The 18,967-nt window shown below is 34.6% G+C and overlaps 1 protein-coding gene across 1 annotated transcript in view; it reads right to left on the bottom strand.

Annotated features, from left to right (window-relative positions):
- Positions 1–7,901: 7,901 nt before the first annotated feature.
- The window catches only part of LOC124107994 (protein NPAT), a 51,540-nt gene continuing 40,474 nt past the window's right edge, over positions 7,902–18,967 (bottom strand). Inside the window, exons 16-18 of the mRNA XM_046466372.2 lie at positions 12,856–12,916; positions 11,611–12,751; positions 7,902–10,366 (exon numbers count right to left, since the gene is read on the bottom strand). Of these exons, the coding sequence (XP_046322328.1) occupies positions 10,289–10,366; positions 11,611–12,751; positions 12,856–12,916 (1,280 nt within the window). The 3' untranslated portion in view covers positions 7,902–10,288. The remainder of the gene's footprint in view (positions 10,367–11,610; positions 12,752–12,855; positions 12,917–18,967) is intronic.

Here is an 18,967-nt window from a genome sequence, read left to right as displayed (position 1 = left end):
AGAGCAAGGGTTCAAATCCAATTTTGTCTGGCTCCAAAGCCCATATCTTGCCATGTTTTATTTGAATCACCTTTCAATATACTCAATAAGTATTTGCCTGAACTTATAAAACACTTATAATAAAACCAGAAAAGCAGAACACACAACTGCATCCACTGGGAAAAACTGGAGAGGAAGAGAGAAAAATATAGAGCCAATAAGTAAATGTTGTTTCTTAAAATAAATGGGATGCTGATGCAATAATTGAACATAATAGAAAACAAACAGAACAAACTTAAGGGTATGTTTCATCTGCAAAATTATTTAGTAGAGAATCATACTATGAATTTGAAGAAAACATAAAAAAGAAATTCTTCAAAATGTATGGAAAAGCTGGTCACATGCCTGTGTGTGGCACATGCCCGAGACACAAGGATTCCAAGTTTGAGGTCCATCTATCTTAAAAATAAAAAATAAAAAGGGCTGGGATGTAGGTCAGTGGTAGAGTGCCCCTAGGCTCAGTCCCCAATACTGAGAAAAGGAAAATGAAGTAGAAAAACAGCTTTCTTATTTCTCTTATGTTAAATGCCATGAGACAAATGACTATCACCTACACTGTTATTTTGCGGGGGAAGTGCTGAAAGTCAAACTTGGGGGCTTATGCATGCAAAGCATGTACTCTACCACTAAGCTACACCCCCAGTCTATATGTATGTGTTTAATGGAATGAAGTGATAAGATACTAGAAAGTATCAGCAATGTAAAAGCTTAGAAAACAGAGCAATCTGATGTTTCTTCTCAAAATGACAAAGGTTTAGACTAGCTCACGGAAAGAACAATTATGAATTTAGGATTGCTGGGAAAAAAGGAGGAGACAGTAATGAAATATGGGAAAAATATATACCTGCTGAATAAAAAACCAGTACAAACAAGGCCTACCCCTTAAGTTACTCCAAAAAAGATAAAAATATTCAATTATATAGTAAAAAGAGTACCATATATTACCAATCAGAAGTGAAGACAAAATGTGTTAAAATATGAAAAACTATTTTATATAAGGATTGTTCAAAATGAAGTTATGATGGATGTAGACTAGGAGTGATAATAACACCAAAATAATGAAAGCAGAAACAATGGTAAGGTAATTATAATGGGAAATTAAATATTTATAAAAAAGGGTTAAAGGCAAAATAAGACATTGTCCAAATAATAAGATTAAGTAAACATTCAATTTTGCACCTTTATAAACAGAATACTTTTAAGCACTGTCAGCTTTCCATTTCTGTAACAAAATAATTTACATAAAAAAGAAAAGTTTACTTTGGCTCAGCTTTGAATGTTCTAGCACATGATCAATTGGCCCTGTTGCTTTGGGCCTATATGTCAAGGCAGTGCAACATGGTTAGGGAGTGCATGGTGGAGAACCCTCTTCACCTAAGAGAGGCTGGGAAGCAAACAGAGGAAGACAAAGGGGCTAAATTCCTTTTAAGGGCATTCCTCCAGTGACCTAACTTCCTAGTACTAGGTCCCATCTCCTAAAGGTTCCACCACCTCCCAGTAGGCCACAGGCTGGTGAACATGGGCCTTTGGGAACACTTACACACATTATAGTAAGCACCTATGTAACATTTATACAGATTTTAACCTGGACTTGGGATATAGCTCAGTGGGTTCAATCTCCAGCAACACACACACAAACCATCCTTTAATTACAGTAATACAATTTTTTATACCAGAGAGCATAATAACCAATTCTAAGTAAAAAATAAAATAAATAAAAAATCATACTACTTACCCCACCTTCCATATTTGATGTTGAAAGTTGAAATCAGAAGTAAAGTCATAATGTTAAATGTTTTCATGGTTAAAAAAGATAATTTTATGTAGTTTAACAAGTAAACATGCAAAAAGTACACTGATAAAAACAGGAAGCACAAAGGATAAAGAAGAAATTAATCAACAAGGATACAACTAGCTGGGTATATTTGTGCATGTCTGTAATCCTAGCTACTTGGGAAGCTGAGGCAGGAGGATTGCAAGTTTGAGGACAGCCCTAGCAATGTAGTCATATCCTGTCTCAAAATAAAAAAATAAAAAGAGCTGGGGATGTAGCTCAGTGGTAAAGTGCCCTGGGTTCAATTAATTGTACTGGCAATGCTAATAGTGCAGTAATGCTGTTAAAATACACACACACACACACACACTCTCTCTCTCTTAAAAAAAATGTTAAATCTAAGAATGGTGTTTTTGTTAAAAAAAAATCAACTTAAATAACACATATAAAAATCAGAGGAAAAAATGTGGTTTCTGACTAATTAAGTTCAAAGCCTGAATGGATAAATCGGCCTGCCAGAAATTTCAGAGAAAAGAAATTGGAACACTTTAAGCAAAATACTACAGCTTTGGATGACTTAATCCTAAGAAAAGCTATTTGCTATTTTAGATAAACTGCAGAAAAAAGAAACATAGAACACCATCAGCTATGATATCAGCTAAATGTTTTTTTTAATTGATTCTTTTTAGTTATATATATATTCTTTTTAGTTATAACATTTGGATATATTTTGACATAATCACAAAAGCATGAAATGTAATTTGCTCTAATTTAATCCCCAGCACTTTACCCCTCCCCACTCCCTCTACTCTACTGATCTTTAGCAGCTAATTCTTTTTTTTTTTTTCCAGTTACCAATGGACCTTTATTTTTATTTATTTGTATGTAGTGTTGAAATCAAACCCAGGGCCTCACACATGCTAGGCAAGCGCTTTACCACTGAGCCACAACCCCAGCCCCTAGCAGCTAATTCTTTTAAAGTGCTCTTTAGGCTGGGGAGGGAGGCCACTAGGGAGGCCAAGGCAACAGGATCTTAAGTTCAAGACCAGCCTCAGCAACTTAAAATGGGATAGAGATACAGCTCAGTGGTAAGTGGTAGATCACCCCTGGGTTCAAACCCCATTGACTCCCAACCTCCACAAAAAAGTGTTTTTTATGTTCTAAGCACTGATCTAAATAGTTTTACATATAGTCTTATTTAGACTTCACACCAACCTTAAGACAGGTTCTATTTATGATCCCCAGTACTGAGATAAACTATAAGAGAAGGAAAAATTTCAAAATCATTTAAAAATTAGTATCAGTTTTAAACCAATCTCATTAAAAGCAAACATTTAAACAAGTGTCCACAAATCAAATTTAGTTCAAGAATCATTCACTAAGATCACCAAGTATATAATATTAGGATTAATGTCCAAATAAATTCATAGGTTTAATGCAAACATTTTAATTGACATTAGAAAAGCACCTAATTAAGCTCAACACATACTCTTGATGTAATTTATTAAAATACTACAAACAATGGCCACCATGTTCAAACCTTGGGTTCCATCCCCAATACTGCAAAAGAAAACAAAACAAAATACTACAAATGAAAGTCAACATTACACTTAACATTCCCATTAAAATAAGGAACAAGTTGGGCATGGTGGTGTACATCTTAATCCTAGCAGCTTGGAAGGCTTAGGCAGGAGGATTGCAAGTTCAAACCCAGCTTCAGCAATTTAGCGAGACCCTAAACAAGACCCTGTCTCAAAATTAAAAAAAATATATAAGGGCTGGGGATGTTACTCAGTGATTAAGTGTCCCTGGGTTCAATCCTGTTAGTAGAATAAATAAATAAATAAAATAAAACAAAACAAAGAACAAGACAATGAAGCCTATTTTGATCATTATTAATTGTACTGGCAATGCTAATAGTGCAGTAAGAAATAAAATTGGAAAATAATTTACAGAAGATAGGTCCTGAATAAATAAATAAACTAGAAAACCCATGAGTGCTAACAGAGTTCACTTAGTTATATAAATGGAAACTGGAACATAACACAGGTTTCCTATAGTAATTAAGACAGTCTGTTATAGGCAAAACTTATAAGAAAAGACCAATGGAATAATCTGGGGTTCAGAAACATACACATAAACAGTTTACCAACTATGATAGAGGAAAAGGACAATGCAGTTGTTGGGATAGTATTTTTAATAAAGGGTGCTGGGTTAAACTGGATATTCACATGGAAAATTAATTCCAGATGGATAACCAATCAAAATATGAGAACAAATGATTTTAGAGCTGGGTATGGTGGCTCATGCCTGTAATCCCAGCAGCTCAGGAGGCTAAGACAGAAGGATCGCAAGTTCAAAGTTGGCCTCAGTAAAAGGGAAGCACTAAGCAACTCAGAATGTCTCTAAATAAAATACAAAATAGTCTGGGGATGTGGCTCAGTAGTTGAGTACCCCCCAAGTTCAATCCCCAGTACCCACCCACCCAAAAAGTTTTTATAAGAAAAAAATGGAAAATACTCAGATATTTGATAAAGAACTTCTATCTAGATTATAGAACACCTACAAATCACTAAGAAAATGGCAGACAACTAATACAAAAAAGAGTAAAAGATATGGACAGCCTATAATAATCAATAAATATTGGAAAAAAACGTTTACTAGGCAGGAAAAACCAAGTTCCACCAAAATGGCTAAAATGAAAATATTAAGCACTGGCAATAGTGTAGAATAAGTGAAACTCTTTACACTGTTGAATACAGTAGAACAATTACTTTAGAAAATGGAAAAATTTGAATAACTTTGGAAAATACAACTGTGACTTAGCATCCCACTCTAAGTTTATGTCTAGCTGAAAATATATCCCCCCAAACACGTGCAAGAATATCGACAGCAGTTCTATTCATAATATGCCAAGAAATAATTCAATGTTTATCATCTATAAAAATGGATTAAGTGTGATTTACCACATCGAAATATATATACAGCATTGAGAATGAATTCTACAAAACATGAATAATTATTAAAAATATACAGTGGAAGAATTCACTTATATAGTTAAGAGTCTCACCAAAATGCCAGATGAGGCTTGAATTTATAATTTTCCTGCTTTAACTTCCTGAATAGCTGGGATTCAGGTGTACGCCAGAATGGCTAAAGTTCCAGTCTTGATCTGGTGATTATGTGTGTTTACCTTGAGAAATTCATTGAAGAGTATGAACTTAATAGTTCTTTTCTGTTTACATGTTATGCCCCTGTTAAAAGTTTACATTAGGGGCTGGGGTTGTGGCTCAGTGGTAGAGTGCTTGTGAAGCATGCACGAGGCACTGGGTTCAACCCTCAGCACCACATAAATGTAAAATAAAGATATTATGTCCACCTAAGAATATTTTAAAAAATTTACATTAATAAAGGAATAACATCCTTACATAACTGCTATTACCAGTTTAAAATGGTTGTGGAATGAAGAGCTTCTCTACAAGTAGCAGCTAATAAGAAACAACCACTTTACCTAAAAATTTATGTGGACAGGATAACTAAAAAACTTTAATGATACTTACCATAATAACTTGCCATTTGCTTCTTTCAGTATCAATTAACTTACAACATTAATGTACTTTTTTTGGGGGGTACCATGGATTGAACCCCGGGGCACTTAACCACTAAGTCACATCCGCAGCCTTTTATTTTTTATTTTGAGAAGCTCTTGCTAAGCTGCTGAGGCTGCCTTTGAATCTGTGATCCTTCTACCTCTATTCAGACACTGGGATTACAGGTAAATGCCACCCTGCCCAGAAACATTAATATACTTCTAAAATCAATATTCCAGTAGAATTTTAATTTAAACTAATACAAGTGATCCTAAAGCTAATTTGGAAGAGAGATGGGAATAGCAAAGACAGTAGAATGAATCAGACATACTTTTCCTATGCTCATATATGAAAACACAACCAGTGTAACTAACTACACATCATGTTTAAGAACAGGGATCAAAACTGTAATGGGTTGGGCTGGGGTTATGGCTCAGTGGTAGAGCACTTGCCTAGCATGTGTGAGGCACTGGGTTCGATTCTTAGCACCACATAAAAATAAATAAAAAGGTAAAGGTCCATCAACAAAAGAAAAAAGTAATGGGTTGTGCCCTATGTATGTATAATATGTCAAAATACACCCTACTATCATGTGTGTCTAAAAGCGCAACAACAAAAAAGTTACTTTGGAAGTAGAAAAGTCAATATTTGCAAAAAACAAGAATAGTAATAATGGATTAAAAAACTATAATGATTCAATCAAAAAGCAGTCTTTGGACTGCCAAAGTATTTTATGTTAACCAATCAATATAATAACATAAAATACTCTATACATTAAAGTATAATGTGTATCTGTGTATAAATTTAATATGCTTTCAAAATTCTTAATCATAAATCTCTTATTTTTTAATATTTGTTTTATTGTAGTTGGACACAATATCTTTTATTTTATTTAGTTATTTTTATGTGGTGCTGAGGATAGAACCCAGGGCCTTGCACTTGCTAGGCAAGTGCTCTACCACTGAGCCACAACCCCAGCCCCTTGATCATAAATCTGTAGACTTAGCTGGATTTCATAATTCAGAATTTATTTCTAAATAGTAACTCAATGTATGTAATCACATGCTCCATTTAAGGCTAGAATAGCATTCTAATTAAACACACTACCATTTTTATAGTAGAATATGAAAACTCATACCAAAAGAAATAAAGATTGTAGTTTCATGTCATTTCAGGTTAGGTTTTGCCATGTAATTTGCCATAATGAGTTCTGATGTTAAGGGGAAAGAAAATTGGTTGTCAGAAACCTTTTGGATTTAGAATTGTAAATAAGAGATTGTGAATCACTATACGACGAAGACATTATAAATAAATGATTACAGAAAGGGAAATGTTATTTTAACACATTACACTAAGTGGTTAAATTATTTAGGGGAGGGGCTAGGGTTGTGGCTCAGTGGTAGCGCATTTGCCTGGCATTCATGAGGTGCTGGGTTTGATTCTCGGCACCACATACAAGTAAATAAAATTAAGGTCCATCTCTCCCTTTCCCTCCCACCTCTCATCCCTGTTTAATGTTAATCTTCTTCTCATGCTCTTCGACCCTACTCTGTTCTTAGTTACTCTCCTTATATCAAAGAAGACATTTGGCATTTGTTTTTTAGGGGGCTAGCTTCACTTAGCATAATCTGCTCTAATGCCATCCATTTCCCTGTAAATTCTATGATTTTGTCAATGCATGGAAATGGAAGGAGACCCTCAGAGTTATACAAAAGTACATACAAGAGGAAGTGAGGGGAAGGGGAAAAATAATATAAGGGGGACAAACGAATGTCAGTAGAGGGAGCAGAGAGAGAAGAGGGGAGGGGAGGGGAGGGGAGGGGAGGGAGGGAGGGAGGGGAGGGGGGATAGTAGAGGATAGGAAAGGCAGCAGAATACAACAGACACTAGTATGGCAATATGTAAATCAATGGATGTGTAACTGATGTGATTCTGCAATCTGTATATGGGGTAAAAATGGGAGCTCATAACCCACTTGAATCAAATTGTGAAATATGATATATCAAGAACTATGTAATGTTTTGAACAGCCAACAATAAAAAATTAAAAAAAAAAAATTAAGGTCCATCAACAACTTTGATTCTTTTTTCACTCTAGGTAACCAAACAATATATGTGGATTAGAAACTACCTCCTAATTTTAACAAATTAAAGAAATAAAAGCCTCGAATATACCTCTGACAAGGAACAAACATATGCTATGGAAGAAATAACAATTTTCTGGCAGGAATATCAACTGATATAATGTTTAGGGATAGAATTTGGCAAAATGTGTTAATATTCCTCAAAAATACACTTTTTGATTGGGTAATTATACTCTCTAAAATGTTTCTTAAATGCATGAGGTCCTGAGTTCCATCCCCAGAACCACCACAAAAGAAAAAAAAGAAAAAAGGCCCATTGTTGTTTTTGAATATAATAGCCCAAACTAGAAAATCCTTTAAAACATATTAGGAAGTTATGTTTATAATATATGTTCAACATAGTGAAAATTTTCTAAAAAAAAAAAAGACTAAAGTATACTGCAGTGGTAATGAATATTAATAAAAAGGAAACATAATAATAATAAGGTCAAACTTGATACATAACTTCAAGAAGGTAGGCCTGTGCCTGTAAGACAGTGGCTTGGTAAAGAATAAATGAAGCATATATACTAATATGCTTTTGAAATTATTCCTTATCAAAACACCAATCTTTATTTCCCTAATAGTCATGATATCGATATCTAACTTTTGCCTGAATGCTGAGGTTTAATTTTTCATGTGCAGTTTCACAATATTATAAGGCTCTAACAATGTTCAGGACCAAAATAATAAAATAGTCCTATTACAAGAATTCTCAGACTTTGCACACACTGATTATATTAACAATTAAGAATTGTCCAATTTACCAACTGGATCCTTACAGGTAGTTGTAAAAATAGCCACACATTGCCATTTGTGTCATACATCAGTCTCTGGGCATCTGACTGTTAAAACAGGCTACCAGATACAAGAGTAAAAGTCAAGAACATTTAGACTTTTAAAGGTAAAATGAGCATCATGCTTTAGCTTTTAAACATAAAAATGTTCAAGTTGTCTTTGGACTATATCTAGTGGCTCCTGGGTAGTTAACTAAAAGATTGAAGAAAGTTATCTTATTCGCATATGTATTTCTCAGTACCTAGCACATATAAATATTAGTTAAATGAGAAGAAAATCTGTAATTTCCAGTATTATATAAATTCCTCAAAAAGAATAAGCGAGAATGAACTGATTTGCAAAAAACTTAAAAGTTTCTAACTAGGACTGCCAATAGAATTCTAAAAAGGACTGTCATAAAGTAATTCAAACTTGTGAAGTTAATGAAATTATTTATTTAAACCTAACTGTAGTACAGTATCAAGTTGAGTTAGATAAACATTAACTGTATGATATTTCTTCTTTAGGAATAAACCATTGTTATCATAAAAATTTGTTACAAAACAAATTTCTGCATTAAAGTCCAGTAAAGTTAAGACATGATTTCTACATTGAAAACTATTATGTTAAAGTAAGATGGATTTATTTTTTAAAGGTCCAGTACAAAAAAATGGTTGAGTAAAGTGACTTTTTAACAAAATATACACCTATAGGAAAGAAATCCTAATATACTGATAATTAAACAGAAAGCACTTAAGAGAACATACTTTAATATCTAGGCACAGTTGGTTAGGTATTAAGTATAAGTTCTGTTATCACTTAAAAGTTTAAACCAGTTCTTCAACTTGACTGTTGTGTAAGTCCAATACAGAGAAGGCACCTCTTTCACTCTCCTTAAGGACCTTTTGAGAGTAACTCTTTATAATATTTTATAAGGAACACACAGACAATGCACTATATCTCAGTATAGATATAGTTATTTGACACACCCCATTTTGGGAGAAACTAAATTAAAATATAAAACTATGATTTCTCTTTTTACATCTTATGATGGGTATGACTTTCTAAAAGGACACCAGAAGATAAACCTCCACACAAACTTTAACATAGAATACAAGATTTAAATTAAAATGTGCATTGGTCACTAGTATGTGGAGAATTACATGAATTAGTGCAATTCTTTATATCCCCAGTGCTTAGGGGAAAAGTTTATATATGCCAAGAAATCTCAACTACTACAAAACTCAACTTTTTATGGCTCAATAGTGTAACCACTTATAATGTTCTGAAAAAGATCTTAGAAATTATAAATGAAAGATCAGAACACCCAATAAATGGTTTTCAAAATTCTCTCTTTAAAACAAAGAGAACAGAATGACTAGAAGAAAAAAAGTATAAAATCTTGGTAATATAGTTTTAACTGCAATAATGATAAGAGGTGGTAAAGTACTGACTGTAGAAAAAAAAATCCATCAAACTATTGATTTTTGATTAGATACTTTACTACCAGTTGAGGTGGTTATCATTTTATGTGCTGAGTGGCTATGTCCTGTTGAACAATTAATGAGGGCAATTTATAAGAATAAGCATCATTTCCCCCAAAAGAAATAAGAAACTATTCCAGATGAATAAGCCTCAGTGAGGGATCATAAGAAGTCAAAAACACAGTGTAAGAACATTAGGCTATTTTAACAAGATTTACATAATATTTACAATATGCAACAGTCAAAGCTATACAGTTTTGCAGATTGGCTTTACTTACATTTCTGCAAATGTTTTTTCTAAAATAAAAATATACCAAGGAAGTCTATTTACAAACTAGAAAGCTGTTTCAAAAACAGCATAATTTAGATATAAAGTGAAATTTCAGTACAATAAAAGTGCAGGTCATGCTTTCAGATTCTGTCAATATCCCATTCCCTACACTCAGAGTTTAAGGGATACAAGTTTTAAACAGCTACTTTAGTTCTTACATTTTTGGGATGTTTACTCATCATAATGCAATGATAATAAAAATTTGTCCACATCCATTCCTGCTGGAAAGGAACAAGGTAGCTTCTTTTTCTGTCAAAAAAAAAAAAAAAGAAAAAGAAAAAAAAGAAAAAATAAATTCAAATGAAGTCAGTTTTCTTAAAAAGTCATCTAAAACATTATATTGGGTTCTTCCATACACTACTAAAATTGCCAAAATTATTTAGTCTATTAGAATTTTAGGGGGCTGGGGATATAGCTCGGTTGGTAGAATGCTTGCCTCGCAATTACAAGGCTCTGGGTTCAATCCCCAGCAAAACACACACACACACACACACACACACACACACACACACACAATTTTACTTCTACAGAGAAACAGAGGCAAGTTTTATAAACCCAAAGTTAATTAAATGTTTTAATGATACTTCAACATTAGTTTTGGGCAAAAGGCAATAAACAAATCCTAGTGTCTGAATGCTGAATGACACAAGATAGAATGTGCTTTCTATAAGGTGATCATTACTGTCATTCCAAAAATCTCAGAAAGCTCTAACAGATACTAAGAGTAACAAATTCCAAATACTGAATATATACCAGGTACTTTATATACTCAAATTTTATGTTCTGAGACCACAAGGTAATATATATGGTAATAACATGTTAAAAGGATGAGGCTGAGAGTCAGAGAAGCTAGACTTAAACATGGTCAGTAAAAAAGCCTATTTATTAACAGCAAATACAGGATTCAAATCCAGATTCTTTTCCTGAAGCTATACTTCATTTTAATCACTTTCTTTCTATTCAACCCAGCTACTAAAAAAAATAGCTAAACAATTTTAAAATAAATAGATTTCACCACTAAGATTAATGATCTGGCAATATCTTCCTGTAGACAACCATGGTTCAAGAAAAAAAGATAAATTTAATTTTTCCAATGGTCCACCACATTAACATCTTTAAGAGTTATGGAAAAGAAGACATGAACACAGTGGTGTTTTACTTGGTAATTTCATATAATAGCAGTTTTCCAATATTTCATGCCTTATGTCATTCTCATGAAAAAACTTGGGTCCTACCTGACTAAAACACTTGCTTTTCCCAAGGAAAACATTTATAGTTTAACGCCTTACTAATTTTTCTGTAAAATGCTCTTTCATCTTTATAATTTCTTACAATGACTAAGAAAAACCGCTATATAAATGTATTTTATCAGTCAAGACTCCACATTGTCCTGACTCAAGTCAGGTAGTAGTTGCAAAAAATGTTAAATTACCTAATCTCAGTACTGAAGGAAGGGAAAAGTATGGTTTTGAAATTAAAACTTTCAAACTTGCCTTAATTTTCTTCTTTTTCATTGGTATTGATGAATTTGTAAGATTTTTACTAGAAGGACGAGAATTTCGCTCACGCTCATCTAATTCTTCAATTTTCCGCTTTTTTGTGGTGCTTCTTGAAGATGTTCTAAATTGTTGTGTGTTATCTTTCAAAGGAGTTGCAGAAGTAGTCCTAGAGATGGCTGCTCTAGAGAGAATCATTAGTGTGTGAGCAGCCATGTTTACGCTGTTCTCACTGCCTGTTTCACTGGCAGGGCTGCAAGCAGGCAAGTCTGGAGTTACAGGAGGGATCATTACTTTGGGTATGCTACTGTCTTCACCAAAACGCCTGTTAGAGGGGGCTTTGATACCATCTGTAGGTTCTTCTTTATGCTTTTCCCCTGTTCCTGAGCCAGGTGTCCGGGGTACAGGCAAATCACTAGTATCAGCTAGCCTATTTACTGGGCTGTGCAACTGAACATCCTGTAATATTTCTGCAGTAATCAAGGAACAGGCAGATTTAGTTTGTTCTTGTTTCAGATCCTTTACAGCTGTACCCACTGAAATGACATTTTTATTATTTGTGGATGTAGCTTGTTTTTTGGTCAATTCTTGCAAAGAAGCTATAGTTTTCTCATTCCGTAAACTCCCATTTTGCTGTCCAACAGATAGTTTTGATGTTTCTAGATTTTTCTGCCTCTCTACATCACTGCATAATTCATTCTCCTTATTAGCTGTAGCTTTATGGAAAGATTCAAGTACCATCTCTGTTGGTGTAACTTTCTTTTCTGACTGAATTTCTCTTATGGTGGTATGCCGGCTAACAGCAGTTTCTGATTTAGATAAAATCTTGGGCATAGGAGTTTTCTCTCTCTCTTTTTTGGTAGCATTATTAGAAGGGGGTTTTAAGGTAGAGGATACAATGGGTAAGTCAAGATGAGGAAAGGAAGTTTCATTCCTTTCTTTGTCTTGGGATACCAACTTATGATTAGGCCCCTGTGTATTTGCCATAGGAGAAGCAGCACTATCAAAACAGAGCACACGTCTGTGGCTTTCAAAAGGTTTGCTACTTGGAACTACACTCTCAACTGAGAAGGGAACTGTGGTTTCTTCCAATTTTTTCCCAAGTTCTGTGGCTGTATTCTTGTCAGAAACTTCAATTCTACCAAAACAAAAACAAAACCAAATTATTTCTAGTAACCTAATGAAATTCTGTTTTAATTTGAGCATTCAGATAATCTATAATAAAAACTACTTTATCCTCACCTTTGTACATGACATCCAACTGAATGAGTTGATGAATCTGCCAAATTATTTCCCGGTTTTCCTGGAATTACAAATGAATTAATTAGAAAGAGAATGTTTATTCTTGAGAGAAACAAGATATTCCCCAGAAAGAGGATGGAACAAGTAATATTATATATACCATGAGAAAAAGTTCCAAATGATAGCTAATGTACAAATAAAATACTTTCTCATATTGGCTTTTAAAAAGAAGTTTTGTAATATATACAAATATGGCCACTTACCCATTCTAATTCTAAAGAGGAAATCTAGATATGGAACAAATGACTTGCTTCAACTCCAGGCAAATATTATGAACCCAGTCTTTGGATCTATGTATGCTCCATATAGTACTTAATGTACTACACTTGTTTACCAGTACCTGTGGGGAAATGGTTCTATGACCCCAATGGATACCAAAATCTGCAGATGCTCAAGTTCCTTATATAAAATGGCACAGTATTGTCTATAACTTAGGCAATCCTTTAAATCATCTCTATAATACTACTAATACAATGTAAATGCCATGTAAAGAGTTATTATAGCATATTATTTAAGGAATAATAAAAGCCTGCATTTTCAGATATAATTTTTCCCCACTGAAAACTTTCTACCTGTGGTTGGTTCAAACTGCAGACGTTGAACCCACTGATAAGGAGGGCCAAATGAACTAAGATCAAAACATTTACTAAAAAAATAACTGGATTAAAAAAATGTGGCATTTATACACAGTGGAATATTACTCAGCACTAAAAAATAACAAGATCATGGTATTTGCAGGGAAATGGATGGCATTAGAGCAGATTATGCTAAGTGAAGTTAGCCAATCCCTAAAAAACAAATGCCGAATGTCTTCTCTGATATAAGGGGGGTGACTCAAAATGGGATAGAGAGGAAGAGCATAAGAAGAAGACTACCACTAAATAGGGAAGAGAGGTGGGAGGGAAAGGGAGGGAGAAAGGGAGTTGCACGGAAGATGGAAAAAGACCCTCATTGCTATACAGAATACATGTATGATGTTGTGATGAGAAAAAAAAAAAGTGTGTCACATTAGATTGGATAGAGAGAAATTATGGGAGGAGGATAGGAAGGGCAGCAGAACAGAATAGACATTATGATTGCTGTATGTATATAGGAGACTCTATGACCAGTGTGTGTGGGCGGGGAACCAGTTATTTATATATGTGGGAAGCCATCCTGACACGTGACTGGGCGATTCCCGTTAAGGGTCTGAGGCTTCTGGCTGTGTCGGAATTTTCCCGGCCCTTTCCTGATGAGAGAACCCGTCCGTGTGGGGGTGTGACTGACCACTGACCCCGGGGGCCCAATCACTGACCCTGACCTTGGAGTGCAGTCCCCCCTCAACCTTCATTGGATGGAATTATCCCCTGAATTTCTTGTTCCCCAATAAAAGGCTACTCCCTGGCGTGTTCACTCTCTCTCTCTCCTGCTAGCCCTGAGTAATCCTTGCTGCCCTGCTGGGCGGTTAGAGGTCGGAGCCAGAGAGGGGAGCTGTCTAGGACCTGGCAATAGAAATAAGGTAACTGAGTCTGTGTGTTTTATTTCCATCTCTTCTAACTAACTTTATGCCAAGAACCTCATTAATGAAACCATTGCGCAGGCCGCATGGTGGAATTGGCGCCCAACATATTTAAAGAAAGCAATATGTTATACCTATTTAAAAATTTTTGCCCATATAACTGTCATGTTTGCAAGCTGTGTCACTCAAATCACACACTCATAATAGCTATATTTTAATCTACAGGTTTCAGAATTTATGTGGGAAAGAAGATATAAATGCTTAAAAGGGTCACAAAGATGAGATCATGATGAGCCTTGTGCATTATGCAGAAGTTATTTCAGAGACAACCTTCAAGAGATGTAAATAGGAAAGATGCACCAATAGATTTATGCATAAAAGGAGCTGGGGTTGTGGCTCAATGGTAGAGTGTTCGCTTAGCACCTGTGAGGCACTGGGTTCGATCCTCAGCACCACATAAAAATAAAACAGATATTGTGTCCACCTAAAACCAAAAAATATTAAAAAAAAATACGACTAAGTATTCTAAAAAAAATATTTATGTATAGAAGATTAATCTGGCAATGATGTAAAAGATGGAATAGAGGGATGGGGTTGTGGCTAAATGGTAGAGTGCTTGTCTCACATTTGTGAGGCTCTGGGTTCCATCTTCAGCACCACATAAAAATAAAAGTATTATGTCTATCTACAACTAAAAAAAAAAAAAAAAAAGGTGAAATAGAATTCTAGTAAGTGGTCTCTATTCCAGATAAGAGATGATGAACATCTTTGAAACAAAAGTGGGAATTCACATAAATAAGAAGCGTAAATGAAGAATCAATGGTAACATTAACCAAAGGGAAAAAGTAGGCAATGGAGGTATTAGAAGAAGAGAGACTTATCTAGAGTTTGAAAAGTTTTATTAAATTAGCAAGGGAAAAGCATTATATTGAGTGATGGCTCCAGAAGCCACCACTATTATTTACAGTTATAGCAAAGTAAAGTAAGGTAAAAATGGAAAAAGACCAAAGTACATGGCAATCTTAGGCACTGATGACTTCAGTGTTAAACAGTTTTAGCGGAAACATGAGAAAAGACAATAAAACTAAGTAAATTTACAGTCAGAAAAGGAAGTAAAAAAAGAAAATACTGAGCTGGGTACAGGTGTAATTACAGCTACTTAAGAGACTCAGGCAGGAGTATCCCAAGTTCCAGGCCATCCTGAACAAGTTAGAGAAAAACCCTCTCTCAAAGTAAAAAAAAAAAAAACAAAAACAAAGAAAGAGTAGAAGATGTAATCCAACCCACCAGTGGTACAGTGCATCTAGGTTCAATTTGTTAAATAGCTGAAAGATATTTAACAGAAGACAGAATCTAGAGAACAGGTAGACTATTAACCTTAGAAAAAACAGAAGGTCATTATTCCTTTAAGAAAGATGGGAAAAGAATGGATGACTTTGAAAGAAGGTACACACTAAAGGGGAGTGATAATCAAAAATGAAATTTACAGATAATTGGAAGTTGAAATCATAGCCGGAGAGTGAAAAGCCAGGGATTAGACAGATTTGAGAACAATTAAGACTGGAATAGTATCAAAGGGGAAATGGGGCTGGGATGTGGCTCACTGATAAAGTGCTTGCCTAGCATGTGGAAGGCCCTGGGTTAATCCTCCAGCACCACCACCACCATCAAAACAAACAAACAAACAAACAAACAAAAACAAGGGAATAGGAGAGAAAGCCCATAGGTAGATATTTAAAATAATTGCTACGTGCGTGGCAGGTAAGTAAGAAAGTTTTATGTAGTATGGAATGGCAATGCTTCTTTGAAAAGCCCAGGTGTAAAAGCAGAGATGGCTGGACAGATCAAGGACTGCAGAGTAGCCAGTGGGTATGGAGAAGAATGTGCATAGGCAGGTTTTAAGAGTACTGGCAAAAGTGGCTATTGTGGAAGACTGGGGGGGGGGTCTAGGTAAATTTAGAAAGATGATGAAAATTCAGGTTTGAAAAGTGAGGACAAATAACACAAAATATGACTGGCTGAAGATCAATTTGATGGTTATGTGGAAATGAGAGTATTTTGAAAGAGGTTATTGGTCTTTAACAATCTTATAAACCTAGTAAGATACGAAAGAAAATCTCAGGAGTAGAAAGGATCAAAAAACCATGAGGCTAGAATATTCTGAAAAGGTTCACTACATGGGCATTTGTCATTATTATTTACAAACACACATTTTGGTACTGGAGACTGAACCCATAGTCTTGGGATCACAACTGCAACCACCTTTGTCATTCATTGTAATGGAAAATTTAAGATAAATAAGCCTGAGAATTGTGTGTCATAGTCATCAAGGCACTGAATAAAAATCTCCTGATACTTTGTGTATAATGCCTTTTGTTGAACACAAATCTTTAATTTTGTAGTGATTTTTCTACTTCTAAATTATGATTCTCTCATTAAAAAATCTTTACCCTAATGTCATAAATATATTCTTACGCATTTTTCTATCACTTAGCTGATCCGTGTTTGACTTTTTAGATTTTTAATCATCTTGGAGTTCATCTCTATATAAGGAAGGGATCTAATTTTTAATGTATTTATATATATGGCTAGTAGCTCTCATTAAATAATCCATCTTGTTCTCCCTGTCTTTTCATGTTACCTTTAATATATACTGTGCATGGTGTCTTCCTAAACTCTATTTTGTTCCATTTGTCTTTTTTGTTTGTTTTAATAAAATATAGCAAGAGCCATGGTAATTATCTAGCAGTGAGGTTTGTCCTCTGCTCTTCTGTTTTAGCTATCCATGAACTTAATTCTTCCTTACAGATTTTAAAAATTATTTTCCCATTTCCCAAAATATTTAAAAAAATTTTTTTATAGTTGTTGATGGACATTCTGCCTTTATTTTGTTTATTTTTATGTGGTGCCTGGAATCAGACCTAGTGTCTCATGCATGCTAGGCAAGCGCTCTGCCACTGAGCTACAGCCCCAGCTCCCCAAAATATTCGAATGGCATTTTAAACTAGATTACACAGAATTTTTGATTCAACTGGGAGCTGACATCTTTAACATGGTTAAATCTTCCAATCTATGAGCATGATTCTCTTCTATTTGTAGGACTTCCTATAATACTTTGAAAGATTTCAAATTGCATTTGTAATATTTTTGGTTAGGTTATTTCTGTATTTTATTATTTCTGAGGTCATTACAAGTGGTACCTTATTTTCTATTACATTTAATAATTTCTTGTTGCTGGTATATAAAACCAAAATTTTGGTAAATTAATCATACTTGGAAAACCTGTTGAATTCTTACTAGTTTTAGTTGATTCCCTTGGCTTTCTGTGTAAAAATCATGCCATTTGTCACAACAGTTTCATTCTCTTTCTTCAAATCTTCATACCTATTTGCTTATGTATTGTCTAAGACTACATATGGGACTTCATATGGGAACTTTCATATGGTAAAGGTAGAATCAGATGTCAGTGAGAAAAAAAATGGAATAAATAATTTATTGGTGTTGGAAATACTGGCTTAACTATGTAGAAAGATGAGAATGAGCATTTTTTTTTTTTGTTCCCAATTTTAAAGGAAGCCCATGATGTTTACTACAGATAGCCTTTAAGAACTTTTATCATAAATAGATGCTGAATTTTACTAAATTTTTTTCTGGTATTAACTAGTTAATGGGATAAAAAGTATCAGAAGCCAGGTGCAGTGGCACACTTCCAGTGGCTTGGGAGGCTGAGACAGGAGGATCACAGGTTCACAGCCAGCTTTAGCAATTTAGCGAGACTGTAAGCAACCTAGTGAGACCCTGTCTAAAATAAAAATAAAAGGGCTGGGGACATGGCTCGGTGGTTAAGCGCCCCAGGGTCCAATCTCTAGGACAAAACAAACAAAACAAAACAAAACAAAAAGTGTCAGACCAAGAAGATATTTGTGATGTGTTACCAATAAAGGATTAACACCTCATTACACAGGCAATCTAATAGAGAAGCAAAAAAAAAGGAATACGACAAGCAATCCACAGAAGGAGAACTATTATTTGCATAAGAGATTATTCTGAGCTGAGGATGTGGCTTAGTGGTAGAGCACTTGCCTAGCAAGTGTGAGGCCCTGGGTTCAATCCCCAGCACCATATAAAACTAAATAAACAAAATGATATTATTATGTCCATCTACAACTAGAAATATTAAAAAAAAGAGATGATTCTGAATCTCATTAGTGTAAGAATGATGAGAGATACTACAATACTACTTCACATCACAGTGACAAAAGTTAAAATATTACATGGTATCAAGCACTGGCAAAGTTGTGAGGAAAATAGAGAAAATAATGGAACTGTAAACTCTCTTCTCTGACTCAGAAATGCTACTTCTGGGTATATGCCCCAATAGAACCCTTATATGGGTCCATGCAAAGGTTTCTACAGAGATGTTCATCACATCATTATTTGTCAGATAATAATATCTTGGAAACATCTTAAACATTCATTGATCTGGCATGGTGGTACATGCCTGTAATTCCAGTGACTCAGATGGGAGGCGGAGGCAGGAGGACTGTCTTAAGT

The sequence above is a fragment of the Marmota monax genome, unplaced genomic scaffold (genome assembly GCF_021218885.2).
Source record: "Marmota monax isolate L192 unplaced genomic scaffold, Marmota_monax_Labrador192_F-V1.1 WCK01_AAM20220418_F8-fsc00045, whole genome shotgun sequence".
Taxonomy (NCBI): Eukaryota; Metazoa; Chordata; class Mammalia; order Rodentia; family Sciuridae; genus Marmota; species Marmota monax.
This window is presented reverse-complemented; position numbering and strand designations above follow the sequence as displayed.